The sequence below is a fragment of the Colossoma macropomum genome, unplaced genomic scaffold (genome assembly GCF_904425465.1).
Source record: "Colossoma macropomum unplaced genomic scaffold, Colossoma_macropomum, whole genome shotgun sequence".
Classification (NCBI taxonomy): domain Eukaryota; kingdom Metazoa; phylum Chordata; class Actinopteri; order Characiformes; family Serrasalmidae; genus Colossoma; species Colossoma macropomum.
The window spans coordinates 29,027,943-29,047,315 of NW_023494784.1; the positions used below are offsets into that span (position 1 = coordinate 29,027,943).

The 19,373-nt window shown below is 38.2% G+C and overlaps 1 protein-coding gene across 4 annotated transcripts in view; it reads left to right on the forward strand.

Moving 5' to 3' along the window:
* The first annotated feature begins 4,327 nt into the window (after positions 1-4,327).
* tanc1b (tetratricopeptide repeat, ankyrin repeat and coiled-coil containing 1b) overlaps positions 4,328-19,373 on the forward strand; it is a 151,549-nt gene continuing 136,503 nt past the window's right edge. For 2 of the 4 annotated variants that reach the window (XM_036567584.1, XM_036567612.1), the window contains exons 1-2: positions 4,328-4,425; positions 16,596-16,703. In XM_036567584.1, the coding sequence (XP_036423477.1) occupies positions 16,643-16,703 (61 nt within the window). In that variant the 5' untranslated portion in view covers positions 4,328-4,425; positions 16,596-16,642. Of the gene's footprint in view, positions 4,426-5,940; positions 6,352-16,591; positions 16,704-19,373 lie in introns of those variants that run through there. The other 2 variants (XM_036567593.1, XM_036567602.1) reach the window with 2 other exon arrangements.

Genomic DNA, 19,373 nt, shown 5'->3' on the forward strand with positions numbered 1-19,373 from the left:
GTATTTATACAATACTGTAAACAGAGTGTTTACTCTGAAAAAAGTATTATAAATCATTATTGTTATAATTTAAAAAAATTATAATAATTATAATTTTTAATTTTTAAAAATAACTAGATTGAAATGGTGTCTCCTGATGCCGTCATTTTGGGCTTTGTTACTAGTCCTGTAATATTTTTGTTGTCAGTTGCTGAAGAATATTATAATTACAAGCAATTTTCACCAGATTTCATGTTAAAAGTCGTGACTCGCCGTTTTGTGGGCTTGTTTTAAACGTGCGGTCGCTAAGAGGACGCAAACTAGGACAATTCATAAAATATATCTTACAACCTCGATTTTAGGAATATCCATCAATGTGCCAATTTTCTTAGTTTGATTTATTACCCTGGCGGTTATACAAATGACAATAATGTACTTTAGATTGAAATAATTTGTCAAATCTGCTGTCATTATTGCTTATAGCACAATGGGTATTTAAATTAATTATATATGTCTCCGTTAACATAAAATTAATTTCTATGCACTTACACCCTAAAATTTACATTTTATGTTGCGAACAGAAAAAGCTACACTAGTCGCCTCTGACCAAGATACCACCGTCTTTCCAGCTTTTTCCTGCGGAACGGCCTGAGCGCCTACACGCCTCCGCCATCTAGTGGATTTCATCGGTATTGCGCTGTTCAGAATATTCATATGAAAAGGACGTCAAAGACGTGTTTGTGCTGTTTGACTACAGTGTAATGTATTTAGTTCTGATTAAATAGGCATATCCAGTACACAGTCATATGTAAAATTTACGACTGGTCAAATTACTCTGTTGTTGATTTTGTAAATGAAAATAATTTAACACATCCTCTACAGAGAACATGCTTCTGCACATTTTAATGCACAACTACCATCTATTTACTCCTTCTACAGAGAGCACAATTAAATATGGCATATGGCAACATATTGAATGAAAATAACACATGAAATATAAAATGTACCCATTTTGCACAGGCCAAGTTTTATGCCCCTACCAATATGTTAAAATCAGTGTTTTAACTTATTTTTACATAGAAAATCAACAAAACATAGAATTTGACTACAAGTGTGGGAGTGTTCAAACCCATTGCAGACAACTGGAAAGATTACTTTTAAAAAACCTAAAAAAAAATAATGCTGTGTTACTGCAAGATGTTCCACTGTCCAGTCTGTGTGATACACAGCTGAACAAATGCGTTGTTCTAGTATCTTCTACTCCTCTGGAAAAGCTTTACACTAGACGCTGGAACATTACTGTGAGGATTTTATCGCATTCAGCCACAAGAGCATTAGCGAAGTCAGGTAGTGATGTTGGATGTTGAGTTCTGGATCACAAGCTCCACTCTGACTCTGTACTGGATAGTTTTTCATCACTTCAGAAATGCATTCTCAACATCTCATTCTATTGGCAATCCTTTTCTAAAAAGATTATACAATATTGAAAAGTTTAGTTGACATTCAGCCCAGAACTGATGTCTGCTGAGACTGACAGCAATTATACATAAAGGGTAACATTGAAATGAAAATGAAATGGCATCTGGTTTCACAACTTGGGCATTTTATTTGTGCACTTACTGATATGGCAGCCCATTAAAGGGAACTTCTGAATGTTTGCAATTTTTAATAGAGAAAATAATTACATCAATCAATGTCTACACATCATAGTTGACCAATCCATTTCAGTCTGAATGTTAATGCTGCAGTTATAATAGACGTGTGCCAGACGTTCCACAACCCGGAAATTAACATTACATCAAAACAGTGTCTTCTTAGATCAACCTGTGTGCACAAGTAAAAAAAAAAAAGTGCAAAATGTCAGTGATTAAACTATGCTTAACGGAAATTCACTCACATAACTAATCATTCTCAGTCACCAGCTGTAGACCAGCACAGCACACTGTGGGCCGGATATAATAACCATATTCAAGACAAACAACAGAGATGGCCACAACACCTGCCACAGTGTTTCTTTGCAGCTGGTAACTTAACAGGTGTGTGTAAGTGTGTGTTTGTAGGCACTGAGGCCCTGTAATTAATCACACCATGGGATTACCACACCAACATTTACCACTTTGCAGTAATTCTTTAACAAGGAGACTTGGACAACTTCCTTTTGTTTATGAGTGTGTCGTGTCACTGGGGTCTTTCGCTGTATTGCTGCTGATGTTTGTAATATTGAGTCTGCCTATCAAACACAGCAACAAGCCTGCTGCCCATAAACCACTAAATAGACCGGAATTTCATATTGAAAAATTCTTGAAAGGTAAATATCCAAGAAAGAGATATTTACACTGTAAAGGCTACTTTTAAGTAATTGTAACATGTGGATTAGTGAAAAATATTGCTTTGTTCATCTGAGCTACTATTTTACTTTGCTTTTCTCTAAACATAGTACTTATTTGACTTGAATAAAACTGGTTGTTACCATGGGTTGAATGCACTAAACATTTTTAATAGTGTAGGTTAAGACATATATATTTAAATATGCCTGTGAGTTATGCATTCCAATAGAAAAGAGCATCCACACTACATTACAGTTTGTCCCCCTTTTACTGCAGTAACACCTCTACTATTCTGAGAAGGCTTTACACTAGATGTTGGAACATTGCTGTGAGGATTTGAATAGCATTCAGCCATAAGAGCATTAGTGAGGTCAGGTACTGATGTTGGATGATTAGTTCTGGATCACACACACCACTCCAACTCATCCCAAAAGTGGGGAGTTTTACCCTCAAGCAGATGCTTGACATTGGGCATGGTGACTTTAGGCTCATGTGCAGCTGCTCCAGAGCACCCCATTCTATCAGCAGTGCTTTTCTTTGGAGAAATAAGCTGTGTTTGTGTGCAATTGTGTCAGCAATTGATGCACTTTAAAGCAGCATAATTCACCAACTAGAAAGAGTGTCAGGGTACTTTTGGACATTTTATGCATGTTTCATGGGCCATTTAATGAAAAACTAAATACATGTATACATGTAATGAGCCTTTTCATCCATTCGGTGTCACTATTGACATTACTCTGTGAAAGCATTCTTCCTTCTCCTCTCTCTCTCTAACTCTCTCTCCCTCAGACACACCATTAAAGCACGTTAGGTTCACTTTGATTTGTAATTACTACATCTACTTATTGCGGACATGTGCAGGACATCTGCTGTTAGGCTCTGGTTCTATGTTAAAGTCTGTCATTAAACTACCACATGAGACACTCCCTGCAGGAGCACAGCACAGTGCACTGAGCTGACTCTATAACTGCAAAGGTCAAACTACATTAAAGGCTCCATGCAATAAATACGTTCAGTCATAACGTCACTTACAAGTGTGCAGAGCCACGTACAAGAGTCTTCCCCTTAGGTGCATCTAGCATGTGCACAAATAACTAATATATAGTGCATAAATAACTACATATATGCTCTAACAGTGTTGGAAGAGGTTTTAAATTTTAATGAAAGACAGACCATAGCATCTAGAAAGTATTTGCAGTGAGACTGGTAATTTATAGGGACACATCTTTGAAATCCAGTGTTATGAGTCAATCATGAAAAGTGTGTGCACTGATATTGTTTTGGTTTATTTAGGTAGTGATGATCTGTTATGGTTGATTATATTGTACATCCATATTTTAAACTAGAATTAAGGGTAATTATTTTTCTCCTTGTGCTTTTTGGGAAACTTTCAAATCAGTTCATTGTATTTACATTCCATTTGAATGTAAAAATTAAATAATTTGAATTTCATTCATTTTTGAGTCTCACACAAAAGGCATAGGATATGCACCCGGACACCCTTTATAAGCTAATTTAGCTGAAACAGCTTGCATAATATCTTTAAAAAGCATTGCAAAAAGTAAAATAGGACTCTCTGGAGTAGCTATACATTAGCCCAAACCTTGGGGGCTGGAGCATAGTTTGTGATCTAGAATATCATCCAACGTATCTGGCCTCATTAATGCTCGTGTCTGAATGTAGTCAAATCCTCACAGCAATGTTCCACCATCCTTCCTAAAAGAGGAGTAGAGGCAGCAAAGGGTATTAATCTCTACTAATACCCTTAATTTCAGAAGAAACGTTGAATAAATGAGGAGGTGTCTACAAACTTTTGGACATATAGTGTAATTCATATAGCTGCAAAAGCCCTTTGAAATGGGACGTTAAGCCCTATTCTATTCTATTCTATTCTATTCTATTCTATTCAGTATATTTCGACCTAGTGGGTGTACAGTAACTCAGGGTCCAGCCTCAGGGTCAGTGTGTTTGGGTTTGACTGCTCCCATCGCGCTCTTCCCGATGACCTCATGGAGCTCGCGCGGAGAGGGAGGAGCCCCGCGCGTTCCTCTAGAGGATTCATGTGGAGAGAGATAAGCGCTGGAAAACTTTTCTGCTGGAGAATTCATGAAAAAAACAGGTATTTCTTCAACATTTTCAGCTGAGTTAACACGTGTTTAATGCGAGTTTTCCACGTAGTTCCTATTCGTTTATTAGGCTTCTTGAATAACGAAGGCAGTGTTGGATAAAACGGATAAAACGTGCTGCTAATGAAGTTTGTGTCGTTCATTTTATGATGTGAAAAGGTACCTAACCGTCGGTAGCGTTAGCTAGTTAGAGCAACGGGAATGCGTCGGGACATGTCCATAACAGAAACGTGCTACTCTCGGTCTAGTAACGCTGTTATTTATATTAGAGTTAATGCTTGGTTTATAAACGTTTGCTATGTATCTAAACTTTGGTATGTTAGTTAGCAAACTTTCTCGCTGACAGTTGGAGTTGAGGAGGGGGTCATTGTTTGTTATCAGGCTTGCTCTGTCTTTCTTCCCCAGTGAGAAGACTTCACATATTACAAGTAGTAGGCTAGGGTTAGCTAACCTAGCTTCATAGTTCTCATGAATGTGTAATACTTCGCTATTAGTGATCTGGAGTTCAGTTATTTTAAGGGCGGTCATTGCTGCCTGCTTTAGACCTCACTGAAATCTGCACTCATTGATTTCTTCGGGTGTTTTCTTACGGGGCTTAATGTAAATATGACAGAATTATATTGTTTCTGAGCCTTTTACCCAACACGCAACTGCAAATTCTGAAGTATTAACTGGTCTGTGGTCGCCCTCGAGTTCGCAGAGCGTCTGAGTGTTTCAAATGTGAGCGGGATTCGTTGGAGAGGTTGGAGAGGTCACGCTCCAAATGTGCCGAGCAGAGTTCAGAGTTCGAGGACTTTTACAGTAGCTGTGGTGGTTTGGAGGACTGACCCAGCCCAGTCATTAGGCTTGGTTATGCGTGTTGTATTGACACAAGGCACTCCTCTTCACAAAGAAATGTCCATTACTAAAGGTGTGATAAGTACAATATCGAAAAATCAAAACAGAGAAATATATCGAAATATAAATATCGATACACTCTCCTTGGTTTCTTTAAAAGGTCCATCCTGAAAACCAGGAAACGTGAGAAAAGAAATGAAACATTAAGCAACTGCCTAATGTCGGGCTCAGTTTTGATTTTGCACATAATTAGCCTAAATGTGTTGTTTTGTGTTACATTAATTTGATATTCCACTTTTTGGTGGCTGAAAATGGAGGCACGTGATGTATGGTTTTATATAAGCAATTCAGATTTTGCATTTAGGTGCTTCTATTTTTGTGTTATTTATAGCTCAGTTGCACTGTTTTTGTATGATCTGCAGACTCAAGACTTGACCTTAGAATCGAAAATAGTATTGAACCTCCAGATATGCGTATCACTACACCTCTCTTTCTTACTAAAAGGAAATTAGTAATTTAGACTTTATTTTCGTTTAGAATTTCTAGGGATGGGGTTAAGCACGTTTCTCGATTCGATCTTATAAATTTCTCAGATAAACAGTAAAACACTGCTTTGATTCAAATGCCGTTTGTGGTGTCTTTATATGTAGAGACATGTGGTGGTGGTTAAGTTAGTGTTTGTTCTAGTTATACTGATACTATTGTTTTGAAAATCATATGTAGTGTTTCTTTGTCAAGGGGCAGACATGGGAAATTTCACAATGGAGACACTACATGATGATTCAGTCTTGTCTCATGAGAGTGGGTAATCATCTGAGTTGGACTTTTTTTGTGTGTATATAGGCAACAGAGTCTGCCGTCATAGCAAGAAACACTGATTCCCATGGCCAGCTGGCAAATAACAGGTGGTGGCACTGAGCATACACTGTTGATTTTTGAAGGAGCGCAACAGGGGCATTGACCCAACGGCTATGGGCAGCTTCAGCTCGTGTCTCCACAATATGGCCATTGTGTGGCTTATTGGTCTTGTTTTAAATCCTTACTTGCTGTTTTATGAGGACTTTATCAAGATTTGCTGATCAGTTGAGTGATAAATCTTCTATTTTCATTGAACTGTCATTTACAATCTGCTTTAACGTCTATGTGATGTACGTTACTGTGCTTATGTTTTTCAGATTTTTTAAAAAAATATGCTTTACGGATAAGAGGTTATGATTTTCAGCCATTCATGACTGAGAGGCTTAAAATTGGCACTAAAACAAATACTGCATCTTTACTGTTCCACAGTAGCAGTATGTTGACTAAAGCGGTCCAGAATAGTTATATAAATGAAACAAAGCCTTAATGTTTACACTTTTTAGCTCATTCAGCAGTAATAATAAATGGGGTTTATATTTGTCAATGGGCTCATAGATCATGGTGGGGACGGTTTTACGATGACTCGGTTGTCTCAGTAACTCTGGTGGCCTGTTGAGAACAGCATGTTTAATAACACAGCCTGTGGTTGTGGCTAGAGAGTGTGCTGTGTTCAAAACAAAAGCCACGCTGTATGTCGTGCCAGCTGAGCCCCTTCAAATGAGTGGCTGGCGATGCTCACTAATGCTGTCACAGCACATCAAACTAATCTTCAGATCACTTGCAGTAGTGCTGAATCTTGCAGTTAAGCATGGCTGTGTGAATCCAATTGACATGACCTATTATTCTCCTGTTAAATGCTTTGTAGATTACGTATGGCCTAAACATTGCTCAGTCATTAAAGAATTGCAGTTAGTGAACTTGCTGTGGGAACTTGACCAGCAAATGTTTTGAAAGCTGACAGAAGCTGCGTTGTCTAAATGTAGACTAATTTGCAGTTTATTATAACTGAAACGAAATGTAACTAATTACTACCACCTTATTACTAATATCCCCTAATAACATTATGCTCCAAATGCTATTCATCTATTTTTCTTTTCTTGAAGCTCACAGTAGTATCTCTGCACAGTAGTGATTATCACCCCTATTTAATTTGTTTCCTGTGTGCTTTGGTTAGATGTTTGCTTTTGGATGTCAGGCCAGCTGTCTGCAGGGTAGTGTGTTGAGTGCACCATCGTAGTCTGTGAAATGCAGTGGAATGTCATTATGTCTTATAGAAAGCACATACATTGATGGTATCATTGATGGAATGTGTTGACTAGGGATGCACTGATATAGAAATTGTGGGCAGATACTGATATCCATGATTTTTCATGTATATATCATCTGATGCAGATAAGAGGGGGAGACAGTATTCACTGGTGAGAGACTAGAGGCTAAAACGAGTGAATAGAAGTAAATAGAAGAATAGAAGACGTCTGAGTAACCTTCACATACTGCTGTATGTTATTAAGCTATAGCAGCAGAACAAATGTGTCTTTGTATTGGAACTTTTTATAGAACTTAATGACTGTAGTTTTTAAATTGGTAATAAGTAACAATTTCTTTAAACAAAATGTTTTGTAAAACTACTAATAAGCTGTGGACTGCCAGAAGCCAAAGTTTGTTTGTTGGGGTTAGAGAAAGCATTTTGGTATAGAATTATAGCATAAATAATCATGAACAAAGTTACTAAAGAGTCAAGACTCAGACAGCTGAAAGTAGGCCAGTAGACTATCTAATCTATGAAAGAATGCAAGTTTTATTAGATTGTGTTTTCTTGCATATCTCTCTATTTTTGTTTTATTTAGTTTACTGTGTGTGTGTGTGTGTGTGTGTGTGTGTATGTGTGTGTGTGGTGTTGTGTGTCAGTGAAGCCTAGCAGTTGTGTATAAATTTAAAGCTCCAGTTAACCAGGACGTACCTCCAGTGTGTTAGAGGGCTTTACAATCAAGACCTTTAGGAAATTTTAGGTCATGTTTGAAAGGAATCCAAGTGGATGACGTTAGATGGGCTAGTCACCAGTCATGCTCCACATCTGAAGTCTTATGTTTCTTTTAGAAAGTTGATCATTGAAGCTGACATTCTATTAGTCACAGCTCTTGACCTGTGAGGCTGTTCCCATGCAGTGTTATCTATTAGCTGTCCATGATGTGGTTTGTTTATCAGTTCAGATCGGTGCTGTGGGTTCATTTATCAACACTTCAGCCTTGTGGATCAAGCTATAGAGTCCCATCACTCATTAAAGAATTTAGGACATTTTCTCTTAACAGTCTGCTCTACTGAAGGTAACATGGTTAGATGATTTAATCAGAAGTGTGCCTGAAGGCCGTCCAAAAGGTTAAAGGAAAGTGTTGGGAGTGGATAATGAAGTGTACTCTATAGTGAGAGAAAGCTAACAGGATTTCTGCTAGACCTGTTAATGTTTGACACTAATCAAATATCAGGAATCCCCTGTTAACCCGCACTTGTAGGCTTACTGCGTTTGATTTTAGTGTTTAAAGGAGTCAGGTCATGACCATGTTTACAAATTTTCTAATTTATTAGAAGGAAGAACCAAATTAAAGTCTTCTTTTTTATTTTGTTCTGCTTTTTAGATCACTAACTTTTCTTGCTGTGGAGAGGTTGACTTCAGTATTGTCTGCCAGTGTCTCTGTGTTAGAGTAAGACTGTGCTGTCATGTCAAGTTGAGTCTGTTTCCACTGCCTTAGGTGCAACAATAAATTCAGAGAAAAGGTTGGCTAGGGAAACATGTCTGAACTCAGATCCATCTGACTCACTGGTACAGGGAAAACTACACTCCTTTCAACAGAACTGTTGTTTTAGCTCCTTTCTTATACTCTTGTTTGCTGTATATGGTTGACAGATGTTGCAATTACACTTTTTCAAGTAACCATTTATTTTTACAAATGATTTGTTTAATAGGCACTGGCTACAGTGGTACAGCAGAGTGTAGTTTAGAGTCAGTAGGCTACGTGCCAGTTTATGTGACCCAAATGTCCCTGTTTGGTAACTGAGTGATTCTGTATGATTCACTCAGTTACCAAATATAGCCATAGGCCTTTTGAACAACAATTAGGAGCTTGTTGATAAATATGTCCTTCAAAAACCATTACCCTCAATTCTGTTTACTGTCTCCCAAAGACACCGGAGTGGGATTGGGTATGCCTAAAACTTAAAGTGCTTTGTTTTCATCTGCATTTGTTTCAGTAGGCTAATTGTTTTAGCTGACTAGTGCGAAGATTAAAAGTGTCATTCTCTTTAATATGTAGTTGAGTTGGATGGATGATTCAGAGGAGGATCAGTGTATTCTGTTTTCCATTGAGAGATGGAGAGACCCTTTTTGAGTCATGTTGTTGGTTTTATCTGAACTTGCTGGTGTCAGCATGACATCACAGAGTTCAGAGAGAAGAGAGAGAAATCGAACAGGATGTTATGATGTTGGGCCTCTTTTTAATATTGCTGAGTTGCCTGTGGTCTGTTCAAAACTATGTCTAATTTATTTGAAAGGAAAATTGAACCACAAAGTACTGGCCTCCAATCCTTCATACCAAAAAGTGAGCAACTGAGCAAGCCTCAAACTGTAGTATATAGGAGGCAGTAGTTCCCCTGACTAGACATGAAGGCCATCAAAAGTCTTCAATTCTAACAATTATTATTATTATTATTATTATTATTATTATTAAATTATTATAATAGTATTTCGCAGGAGTGGTTTTCATTGTGTTACAAAGCTGCTCTTACCCAAAGTTAACTCTTACCCTTCGTAAGACACCCTTATCATGGGAAAAAAGTGTAAGAGTTACATGCTTACCTTCCAAAATGTCACCCCTCTTACAGCTTACTTTGGGGACCGTGAATAGCCAGGTTACTCAGGGCGTTATTGATCTGTCTGCTGATTGTTGTAATTGGTCATGCTCTATTACAATGATCCTTTATTGGTTGTGTTGTGTTCATGACTGGCCAATACAAATTAAGCTTCTCTCATGCCAAATCGCTTACTGCTTTGACCTGTGGTTTTGGCTCTTTGCATTTAATCTAAGCAGTTTGTTCATACTGGCAAAGTGTCCATAGCATTAAAGCTAAATAGTGGAAGGGTGCTGACTGTGGCCATGTAGCTTCTGTAAGATGTATGTCTTGCCCCTGAGATAATTCAAACAATCTCCTACTGAAAGCAACAAGCTTATTATTATTATTATTATTACTGTCGTGGTGTTAGCAATATTACTGTCATAATAGATTTTTTTACTGAACATGTGTGAGTGAGTTTCTAAATGCATCTCTTTGTTTTTGTCTTTTTGTGTCGTTCAAAACCAGTTTTGGGGTTTAAGGCAATGCAATAAATGCCATCTGGTTTTCCTGATGAAATGGAATTTAATTCAGTTGATTGTCACTGGAATGCTTCCTGGAGTTTACCTTCAACATGTTCAACTGGACTAAACTTTTTTTCTACTTTCTCAAACAACACTTTGTAATGGTTTCATACAAATATGACTGGTAACATTAAAGTAACACTATTTCTTTTCATCTGTATGCTGCATGTAAAATCAAGCTTTGTTGATCACACGTGCAGCCATACACAGTATAACGTGCAGTGAAATGCTTATACAGCTGTCCATTGCCCTGAAAAACAGAATAAACAAGAAGAATATAAAGTATAAAAACATAGGGATATAATAAAATACAGCTATATGTGCATGTACTTGGACTCGGAAGGACTAGATACTTACCTGTCTGTTCATTGCTTTGTGGTTGCTCATTTCCTGTTTCAAGGTGAAGAATTCCTTCTCTTTCGCCATCACGTGTTATCTGGTCGAAGCTATTTCATGTGGAAGGACATTTTAATGGTGTCCATTAAATTGCCTTTCGTTCATTTGGGTCATCTGTATTCAACAAAATTTCTGAATTAGCCTGGCACTTTCTTAATGGTGCAAGGGCTCCATAATTTTCTCACTGCTGCTTAAAAATGGCCAGCCTTCAGCACGGAAAAGGTCACAAGCCTGGTGTTGTGTTCTGCGGTTGTCATGACAACATGACAAGCAGATTCTGAAGAATCATTCATGTAGAATGGGTTGATGAAAAGAAGCAGCGGTTAGGCGAGGGAGAGAGTAAATAAGGAAATCTGGACTTGAGAAGCCAAGTTAAAGTTTGCTCGTTCCCCTGTTGTTAGAGCTCTGAACACACATTCACAAAGCCTTGCTGGTCTTTGACAGCTGAATGTGTGGATCGTACAAGCTGGAGGCTATCACCTAAACAATGCCACATCCGCTTAATCTGCATGCCCTGACTCCTCAGATGACCATGGTACAGATGGCCCAGTTTAACACATTAGCCTGTCCTTTTTGTCCTGTTTAGCAGGCAAGTGGCCCTTGTGGTAACTGCAGTGAGGTGTGCAGTGTGATAGTGTGTCATATATGCTAGCTTAAAATTTTCAGCTTAACATAGAGTTTATGTTGTTCAAGTCTTTTTCCTCCTTTCAATGATTGATTTATTTAGTGGGTTTTTCTGTAGTGTGTATGGACAGTATTTGAGACATGAAACATTACCTCTCTGTTTCTATGATTTGCCAGCTTTTCATCCCTGACCACTCTCTGTGCAGTGTGGGGCCATGCTGCTGTTGAATAAATACACGTTTTCAGTTCCTAAGTTCATTGTGTGTCCAGAAAGATATGGCAGTTTCAGTCCAGCCTCTGATGGAGAGAGGGCAGTCAAGGGCGCTCCTTCAGCCAGATAATACACACAGCTCAGATGGCAGTTGAGGCTGCGAGGCAACAACCCTTCTATCAGCATGTGAGAGATAAACCCTCTCTGTGGCTGCTAGGCTGCATGTTGATCTGCTTTGAGGTTCTCTCCCGAGGAGCCTTTCTCTTGAAGTGCTCAGTGGACTTTTTCCCATTCCAATGGCCCTTATCATTTTTTGTGATGCTGATCTGTCTGTACAGCTGCTTTGTGCAGAAAGAGAGACACATGTTGATTTAATTAGGTTCCTAGGTCGAATCAGGTGGCTGGGGGAGGCAGCAAGGGATGTATTAATTTTGCGCTCCCTCTAAACCTATAAAGCTGTTCACCTCATGACTTTATATACTTGGCTGAATGATGCACAATCATCTTCCATGACTTGCTTTCTCTCAATCTCTGTTATATTCTTGTGGATGGACAGTACATCTCAAATGCTGCATATATAAATCTGCAGCTCTTTCATTTGTGAATGAAAACCCAGATAACTGGAGTTAATCTTGTCACTGTCAGAACAAAATTTAGCTTCTGTATTTTAGGACTGAAGCTATGAGGCTAACATTACTAACAAACACTCAGGTCTTTATTAAAGTCACGCAGATGTGGTGTAGAACACAATTTAACTTACTGTGAGCTATAAAAATGAACAAAACTTCACTGCTTCAGGCAGCTATTTCAGACAACACCAGGCCTTGTACTGAGGTGCTTTGTGAATACAGACCTTATTGTCCTAAGTGGCTGTCTGCATTTTTTTTTTTTTCATTTTTATAGTTCACAGCAAATTATACTGTGAACTTGACAGGTCTGTGCAACCTTAATGAAGACCTGGATGCAATTTGAGTGGGTTGAAAGATGTTTTAGTGACCTATTTTACAGAAAGAATTTAGACTATTTGGGTTATTATTGAGTTCTAGTGTTTGTTAGCAGTATTAGCCAGTTCTAAACTCCAGTTCTAAACTAAAGAAGAAAAAATCTAACCTACAACAGTCTCTGCCAATCATCTTGGGTAAGTAAAACCTCGTATTCATTAGAAAATTAAAAGAAGAAAAAAATTTTTATATGATCCAAGTTTCCAGTTTTTCTCTGTTTTCCAGTGATAATAATATATGTCAAAACCTCTGTAGGTGATCAAATGCATTTCTGGGGTATAAGGGTTTGGCTGCAGCTGTTCACCTGGCTGAGAAAAAGACAAAAGGGAAAAAGAGCAAAGAGGTAGAAGAATGTAAGGGAAAGAGAGGTACACAGGAATGTGTGCTACTGTAATTGCCTCCATGTGGTTCATATTTTTGTCTTTTTAAGAGTTTGACGTTACCATCCTGTAAGCATAACAACAGAATAGATGGAAAAGCAAGCTGGGTGCTGGAGCTGAGAAAAGCAGAGATGTATTTTTGCATTATTTACCATGGAACAAATAAAGAAATGCATAACCAAGGTGATTTTATTAATGTGAGTGTTGTTCATGACGTAGACATGTTACGAAGAACTAGCTCACTGATTGTAGTTATGATTTTCCCATGTAGCCCAATCAATTCTACACCAAACTTGCTATGCTGTTCTAGGGTGACTGTTATATATGGCAAGTAAAATGCATGCTGATTGTCAGAGTATAATAGTCTTATCCATGGGAACTGCTCTTGGCTCAGAGCTCTTCAATACTGTATGAATGCATGGTATTTCCTGTCCTTCTCTGTTCTTGTACTAAATGGGATTTGATGGAAAGGATAAAAGATGGGTAACATGCCAATGCAGTCAAAAACAGGCTTGTTTACAGCTAAACAATTTTTATGATGGCATTCAGATTGCTTAGCATGTGCAGAAACCAAAAAGAGTGATCTTCTCAAATTTATCCTGATTACCTAGTCCTTAAGGTATTTTGGTAATGTAAGATAGCTTAGTTGTTTTATTCTGTACAAACAGTTGCCTACTTCTCTGTTCCTCCCCAGGAGCTCATCCAGCCGAACATTGACTCAGTTGGGGGTACTTTTATAACGCCTTGTCCTAAGCTGTTTCTGTAAGACACAAATTAACCCAAGCAGACTGGACAGTCTCTTTTTACAAGGTAGAGATGGAATTCCTCATGTCTCAGTAGCTGCCAGCCTTCTATTTAGGCAGGCGTCTCAGCTGCCAGTTTCAATTCTGCAGCCCTTCTTCAGTTAGAATGAACAAGAGGACAAGCTGATAGGACATGGGGAGAACAAGTGCTTTCCCATTTATTTATTTGTTTGTTTTTTGTTAGTTTGACAGTTGGTTGGCTGCTTGTAGATCAGTGTTTTTTTTTTTAAACACAGTGTTTGTTCTGGAGCCGTAGACCTCTAAAATCCGGTTGTCATTCTGTAGTCAATTTGATGCCCATAATAGAAATTCTAGGGCTAAGCAGGTTTTCTCTATGGGAAAAATTAATGGCATTTTTGAAAATCACTGCTATTGCATCCTGTTGTAAGCAGAAGTGTTTCAAACCTGATACATTTTGTCCTGTGTATATTCTTTCTTCCAAATGTCGCTAGATCCTCTGAATGACAAGGTTGTTAAAATATGAATCAAAACACAAATATTTCTACATGCAAGCTTACACTTGCATTGAACTGATGTCATTAGACTGGCAAACTCCAAAAATTACCTCATGCAAATCAATATTCTTTGTTAAATGTGATCAGTAAGTTGCTTGGACAGTAGTAGGCTACACTGTGAGTAGCTGGTGTTGGTATATAATAGTATTGAAGTTTAATAGTTTAATTTGAAGTTTAATTTAGACTTAACTTTTACTATTCGTGCAGTGTCATTTCAGCGTACAGGAGTGTTAGCTTGCATGTAGCATTATTGCTCTGTACCAGTCTGGTCACACTTAGAAGGCTTTCCCTTAACTTTTACTACTTTCCACATTTCAGAATGGTACTGAAGACATAAAACTGTGAAGTAACATATATAGATTTATGCAGTGACCAAAAAATATCTTGTATTTTAGATTCTTTTTAAGTGCATATTCATTTAGATGTGTCTGACTTTTGGCTGGTATTATGTTGGACTCTCCACATGGCCTAATTAAGTTCTTTATGAACTGAATTTTTTGTGCTGGAGCATGAAACAACTGGCAGTGCTGGGGTACCCAGCCCTCGGGAAGTGCTGCTGTAATTAAATCCCAGCTTAAGTGTTGGAAGAGTAAACACTGGTCTCAGATTACCAGGGCCTCTACTATCATATCAGTTCAGTAGGTTTGTAAGGGTAACATTCTTAGACGGTTCTGGGTGGGTCTATTTCGCATACAGGTGTGAAAGTGAGGAGTGTGCTGTGAAAGTGTTGCATGGTCTTTCTGCATCTCAGTACAGAATGTCTACAACGTTTACACATTGACAGCAAACTTTGATACAAACTTTATTTTGATTATTATTACTAGCTTTGTGGATTTTGGAGCTTTTGCGTTTGAGGAGGAAAAAAAACACTTTTGCACTTTACATTCTGTGTCTGCATGTGAAGAACTGCAGTTATTGGACTTAGGCCAAACCACACACCTACTGAATTTATCCACATAAACCATCTCAAACTGATCTTACATTTGAATTACTGTAATTACAGATGGAACATGGCAGTTTCTGAGAGATTTAAAATAGTTTGACATGGATTTTTTTAAGGATTTCAGAGCTTGCTAGATAAGAGGTTCTGTCCGTCTCTTTCAGTTTTTTCTCAGGATGGACTCTCATGGGCTCCTGCTATGAAGCACATGGCTGCTGCGTGCTGTCTTATCTAAGTGGCTAGATGAATAAGTCTGTGTAAGTCTCTGGAGAGACTACTGGCTTTTTCATACTAGAGCTGAGAGTTGAATTCTGCAGTAGGGCCTGGTGGGAGTTCATCGAGGTCTCAGAGTCCAGACATTCACCTGACACCATTCTGCAGTTCTCAGATGCACACTGAGTTTAAGCATCAGTAATATCTAAGCATTAAACAGAAATGAGAACAACATAAACTGGCTGTGTGCCCTTATTACTTTAATTATTTGTGCGATACAGTATCGTGAAATTGTTTTTCTAAAAATCTGTTGTGGTATAATGCAAATTAAGACTGTAAGCTATGTAAGTTTTATGTGAAAGGTAGCACAACACATCAGAACACCAGGAGGCTTTGCTGAGGATCTAGGTGCAGCAGCCATCTTGCTAAATCAAACACGTTTGAATGATAAATGCACATTTTTCAATGTGTTTGACCCATTGAGTTAATCTGTTTGAGCTAATTCAGAGAAAGAGCAGACACAGTGTACAGATATGTTAATATTATCATGACAAGTGGCCTTAAAGGCTCAAGTTCAGCCGTACAGCATCAGTTAGATGAGGAATGCTGAGAATCCGACAGCTTGTTTTCCGGCATAACAAGATAGTGGAGCGGAGCTGTTCTGTCTAAATATTGGAGCATTCTTTCCACACTGGTCTGCCAGACCTCACCAACTGGATTCTGAGGAACTGTGAGAAATATCCCAGAATTCCTCTTGCAAGGAAATTAACAGAAAATGCAGTGTTATCATTATTATCATCATCATCATCATCATCAGCAGCAGCAGCAGCAGCAGCAACAAAGCCATAATCTTACCACATCACACTTAACATCAATATAATGATACTGGAGAACTTTTGAACAAATCTTTGCTGATGGGGGGAAAAAACCCTACATTTTCATTCTGAACTAAATTTGTGTTTTTGTATGTCCACAGGGTGACTAGGAAAACAAGAGTGAGCGGATATCACAGAAGGTTGCACCATGTTTAAAGCGGTACTGAAAATGAACAGAGAAGGAGGGAAGGGGAGCAAGAAGGAGGCAGGTATGTGCAGCCTTAAAGCAATGTGCACGCAAGTTCTGTGCTGTGAAGAGTGTTTTTTGTGTTGATGAATGTGTGTGTGTGTTTTTTCGTATCTGTCCGGCAGTTCCTTGCTAACTAGATATGGCATGTTGCAGGAGGTTGCTTAAGGTGTAGGTTATTTGTGTTGTTTGTTTTAATTTAAGGCCAATAATTTGGGCACAGATTCTGTGTAAAATTGATTTGCTATTGAAATTCCTTGTTAGCCCAAGCTCAGACTTTAAGTCCACAATTCAGTCTGAAGTATTTAGATAATTCCTCTCTCAAATGCTGTGTCTCTTAATATTTTTTTTACATTATGCTCATGTGGTAACCTTGATAGAAATTGCAGATTGAGTTAATGCAGTGTTCTGCTGTAAATGAGACATGAGAGCCCATATATGAGAAGTCCCACATAACAAGAATACACTATAAAAAGTACTGAAACATAAGTGAGTAATACTGGACATGCTTTAAAGTTAAAATTCTTTATTATTATTATTATTATTATTATATGTATGAAATATAAAGTGTAAAATGTAGGTGCATGGATCTTGATCTGTAACTGGCTTTTGACTTCTCACCTTAATTTATTATCTAAGTCTGCAGATTACATTTCTGTATAGAAAACAGGTGTTCGTGTGTATGACTTCAGATGAATCAGATGGAGATGTTTGTTGCCCAGGTGCGTTTGTTTTGAATCACTGAGAGGGCATGATGTTGCCATGGAAAAGAAACTGCTCGTAAATCTGGTTTTATAGCTGCTTTTAACAGCAGCAACAGCCAGAAATAATATTACATTTTTAAAACATGTAGTCACATCCAGTGTTGTCCATATATTCGATTACTTTCTAACATTGTGCTTGAAATCTAAACAATTCCAGAATCGGCATTTGTCATAGCATAAGTGTTAAGGGTCATATGGGTTGGGTTTAATTTATCGGCTGATTTCATGTGAACACTTGGCTTTTTGTGGTGTTCACGGTTAGTCACAGTGCATGCTCTTACAATGACAATGATAATTTAAAAAAAACTTTTCTAAAAAAGTTTTTTTGGCAACTGCCCCTAGTTCCCCCTATTTGTTTGATACACAGGGACATATGCAGAGATTTTGCAATGTAAAGCCTACATTTGAATACCACCCCACCACTCTCACACCATAAACAATAAAGAAAATGTGGAAATGTTATGTTCAAAGGATAATGAAGTTGTTGAAATCTTTAAGGATAATGCGAGTGTTAAATGTAATGCATAGGTGAGCAGTGAGCACGCAGCATCACATTTATTAAGTTCAGAAGGTTTTTAACCTCTGAGTGACCGGTCCAGTTAAACTTGCGCATGCTTAGAAATGAAAATCAAAACCAGCAATGAGTAATATCAGTGTTCTAGGTATCCATGCTTTTGCCGGCTGAACCCTTTCGATCTGTAACTCTTGATAGTCATCTTCTCTCCTCCAGAATAGCTCAGGTTTCAACATGTCAGCATTGAGTGAGCTCATCAATAATAAGTACAAAGTGTGTCCGACCTGCCTAGACAGCCACTACTTTTTTTAGGTGATACCACATGTGTATGACTAAAACTGAAGATTGAAAAACAAACACCAGGTCTAGACTTCTAGAGCTATGATCCAAGATGACTGACTCAGCATTTTCTGTGGACTAACTGAGTATTCTCTTGCTCTAGTTCCAGAATAGTAGCACACAGATCCTCTTGGAAAGCACCATATTAATCAGATCAGTGGCAGAGTTCCATATGTTTTCTGAAGACTGATGACTGGCCAGTAAAGATTTACAGAATCTGCTGCTGAATGTCATTAATAACATCTAATTCATCTAACAAATAACATCTAATAAAACTTTAAACAGCATAGGTTGGTTCCAAGTTGGACACAATCCAGTGTCCCTGTATTTTCAGTAATGTGGTAGGAACAGACCCCTGTGCATGTACAGCTTATTAATTATGAGACACCTCCCCACCCAAATGCCTTTTTCCTTTTGGGTACAATCCATCACATGAGGGAGGTCTACTTTCTCCAGTAGAGTTCTCCTGCCTGTCCCTGTCAGTCTGTCTCTTTCTCACCTCCCACTGGCAGAGACAGCTTTGACCTGTCTTTCTACAGTTGCTTTGAATGAGGAGGAATGACAAGTTTCCTCTGCTTTTGATGTGGTAGGCATCACAGTTACTTTGCCTCCACATGATATTACTGGCTTGCAATGGAGAGTTTCTGTCATAAGTTTTCAGTTAACTGGGACATGTAAATGAGAATCAAAGTGAATGTGTGCGGTCACGTATATCAAAAAGAGGCCTTAACATTTAGCTGAAAATTGGTTTTGAAATTTGAAGATTATAGGCCTGTAGGTTAGCCTGTACCAAGCTAAGTTCTAGTTGTGCCTTTTATTGAGATACACAGGGCCCTGCTACGTGGTCAAGCCATACTTGTAACATTTTATAATCAAGCAATGTTTTTGACATAAAACCTTATGTGAATTTGTGTGTGCTACACGCTCAAACTATTCACATTAGAGTGAATAGACTGCTGTCCCATTCCTCTAGTTGTAAAACCAGTCTTCTCTTTTACAAGGCTTTCAAATGAGTTTAGTAACACAGAAATCCTCTTGGAAACCATCAAGTTAATCAAATCAAGTATACATGGCA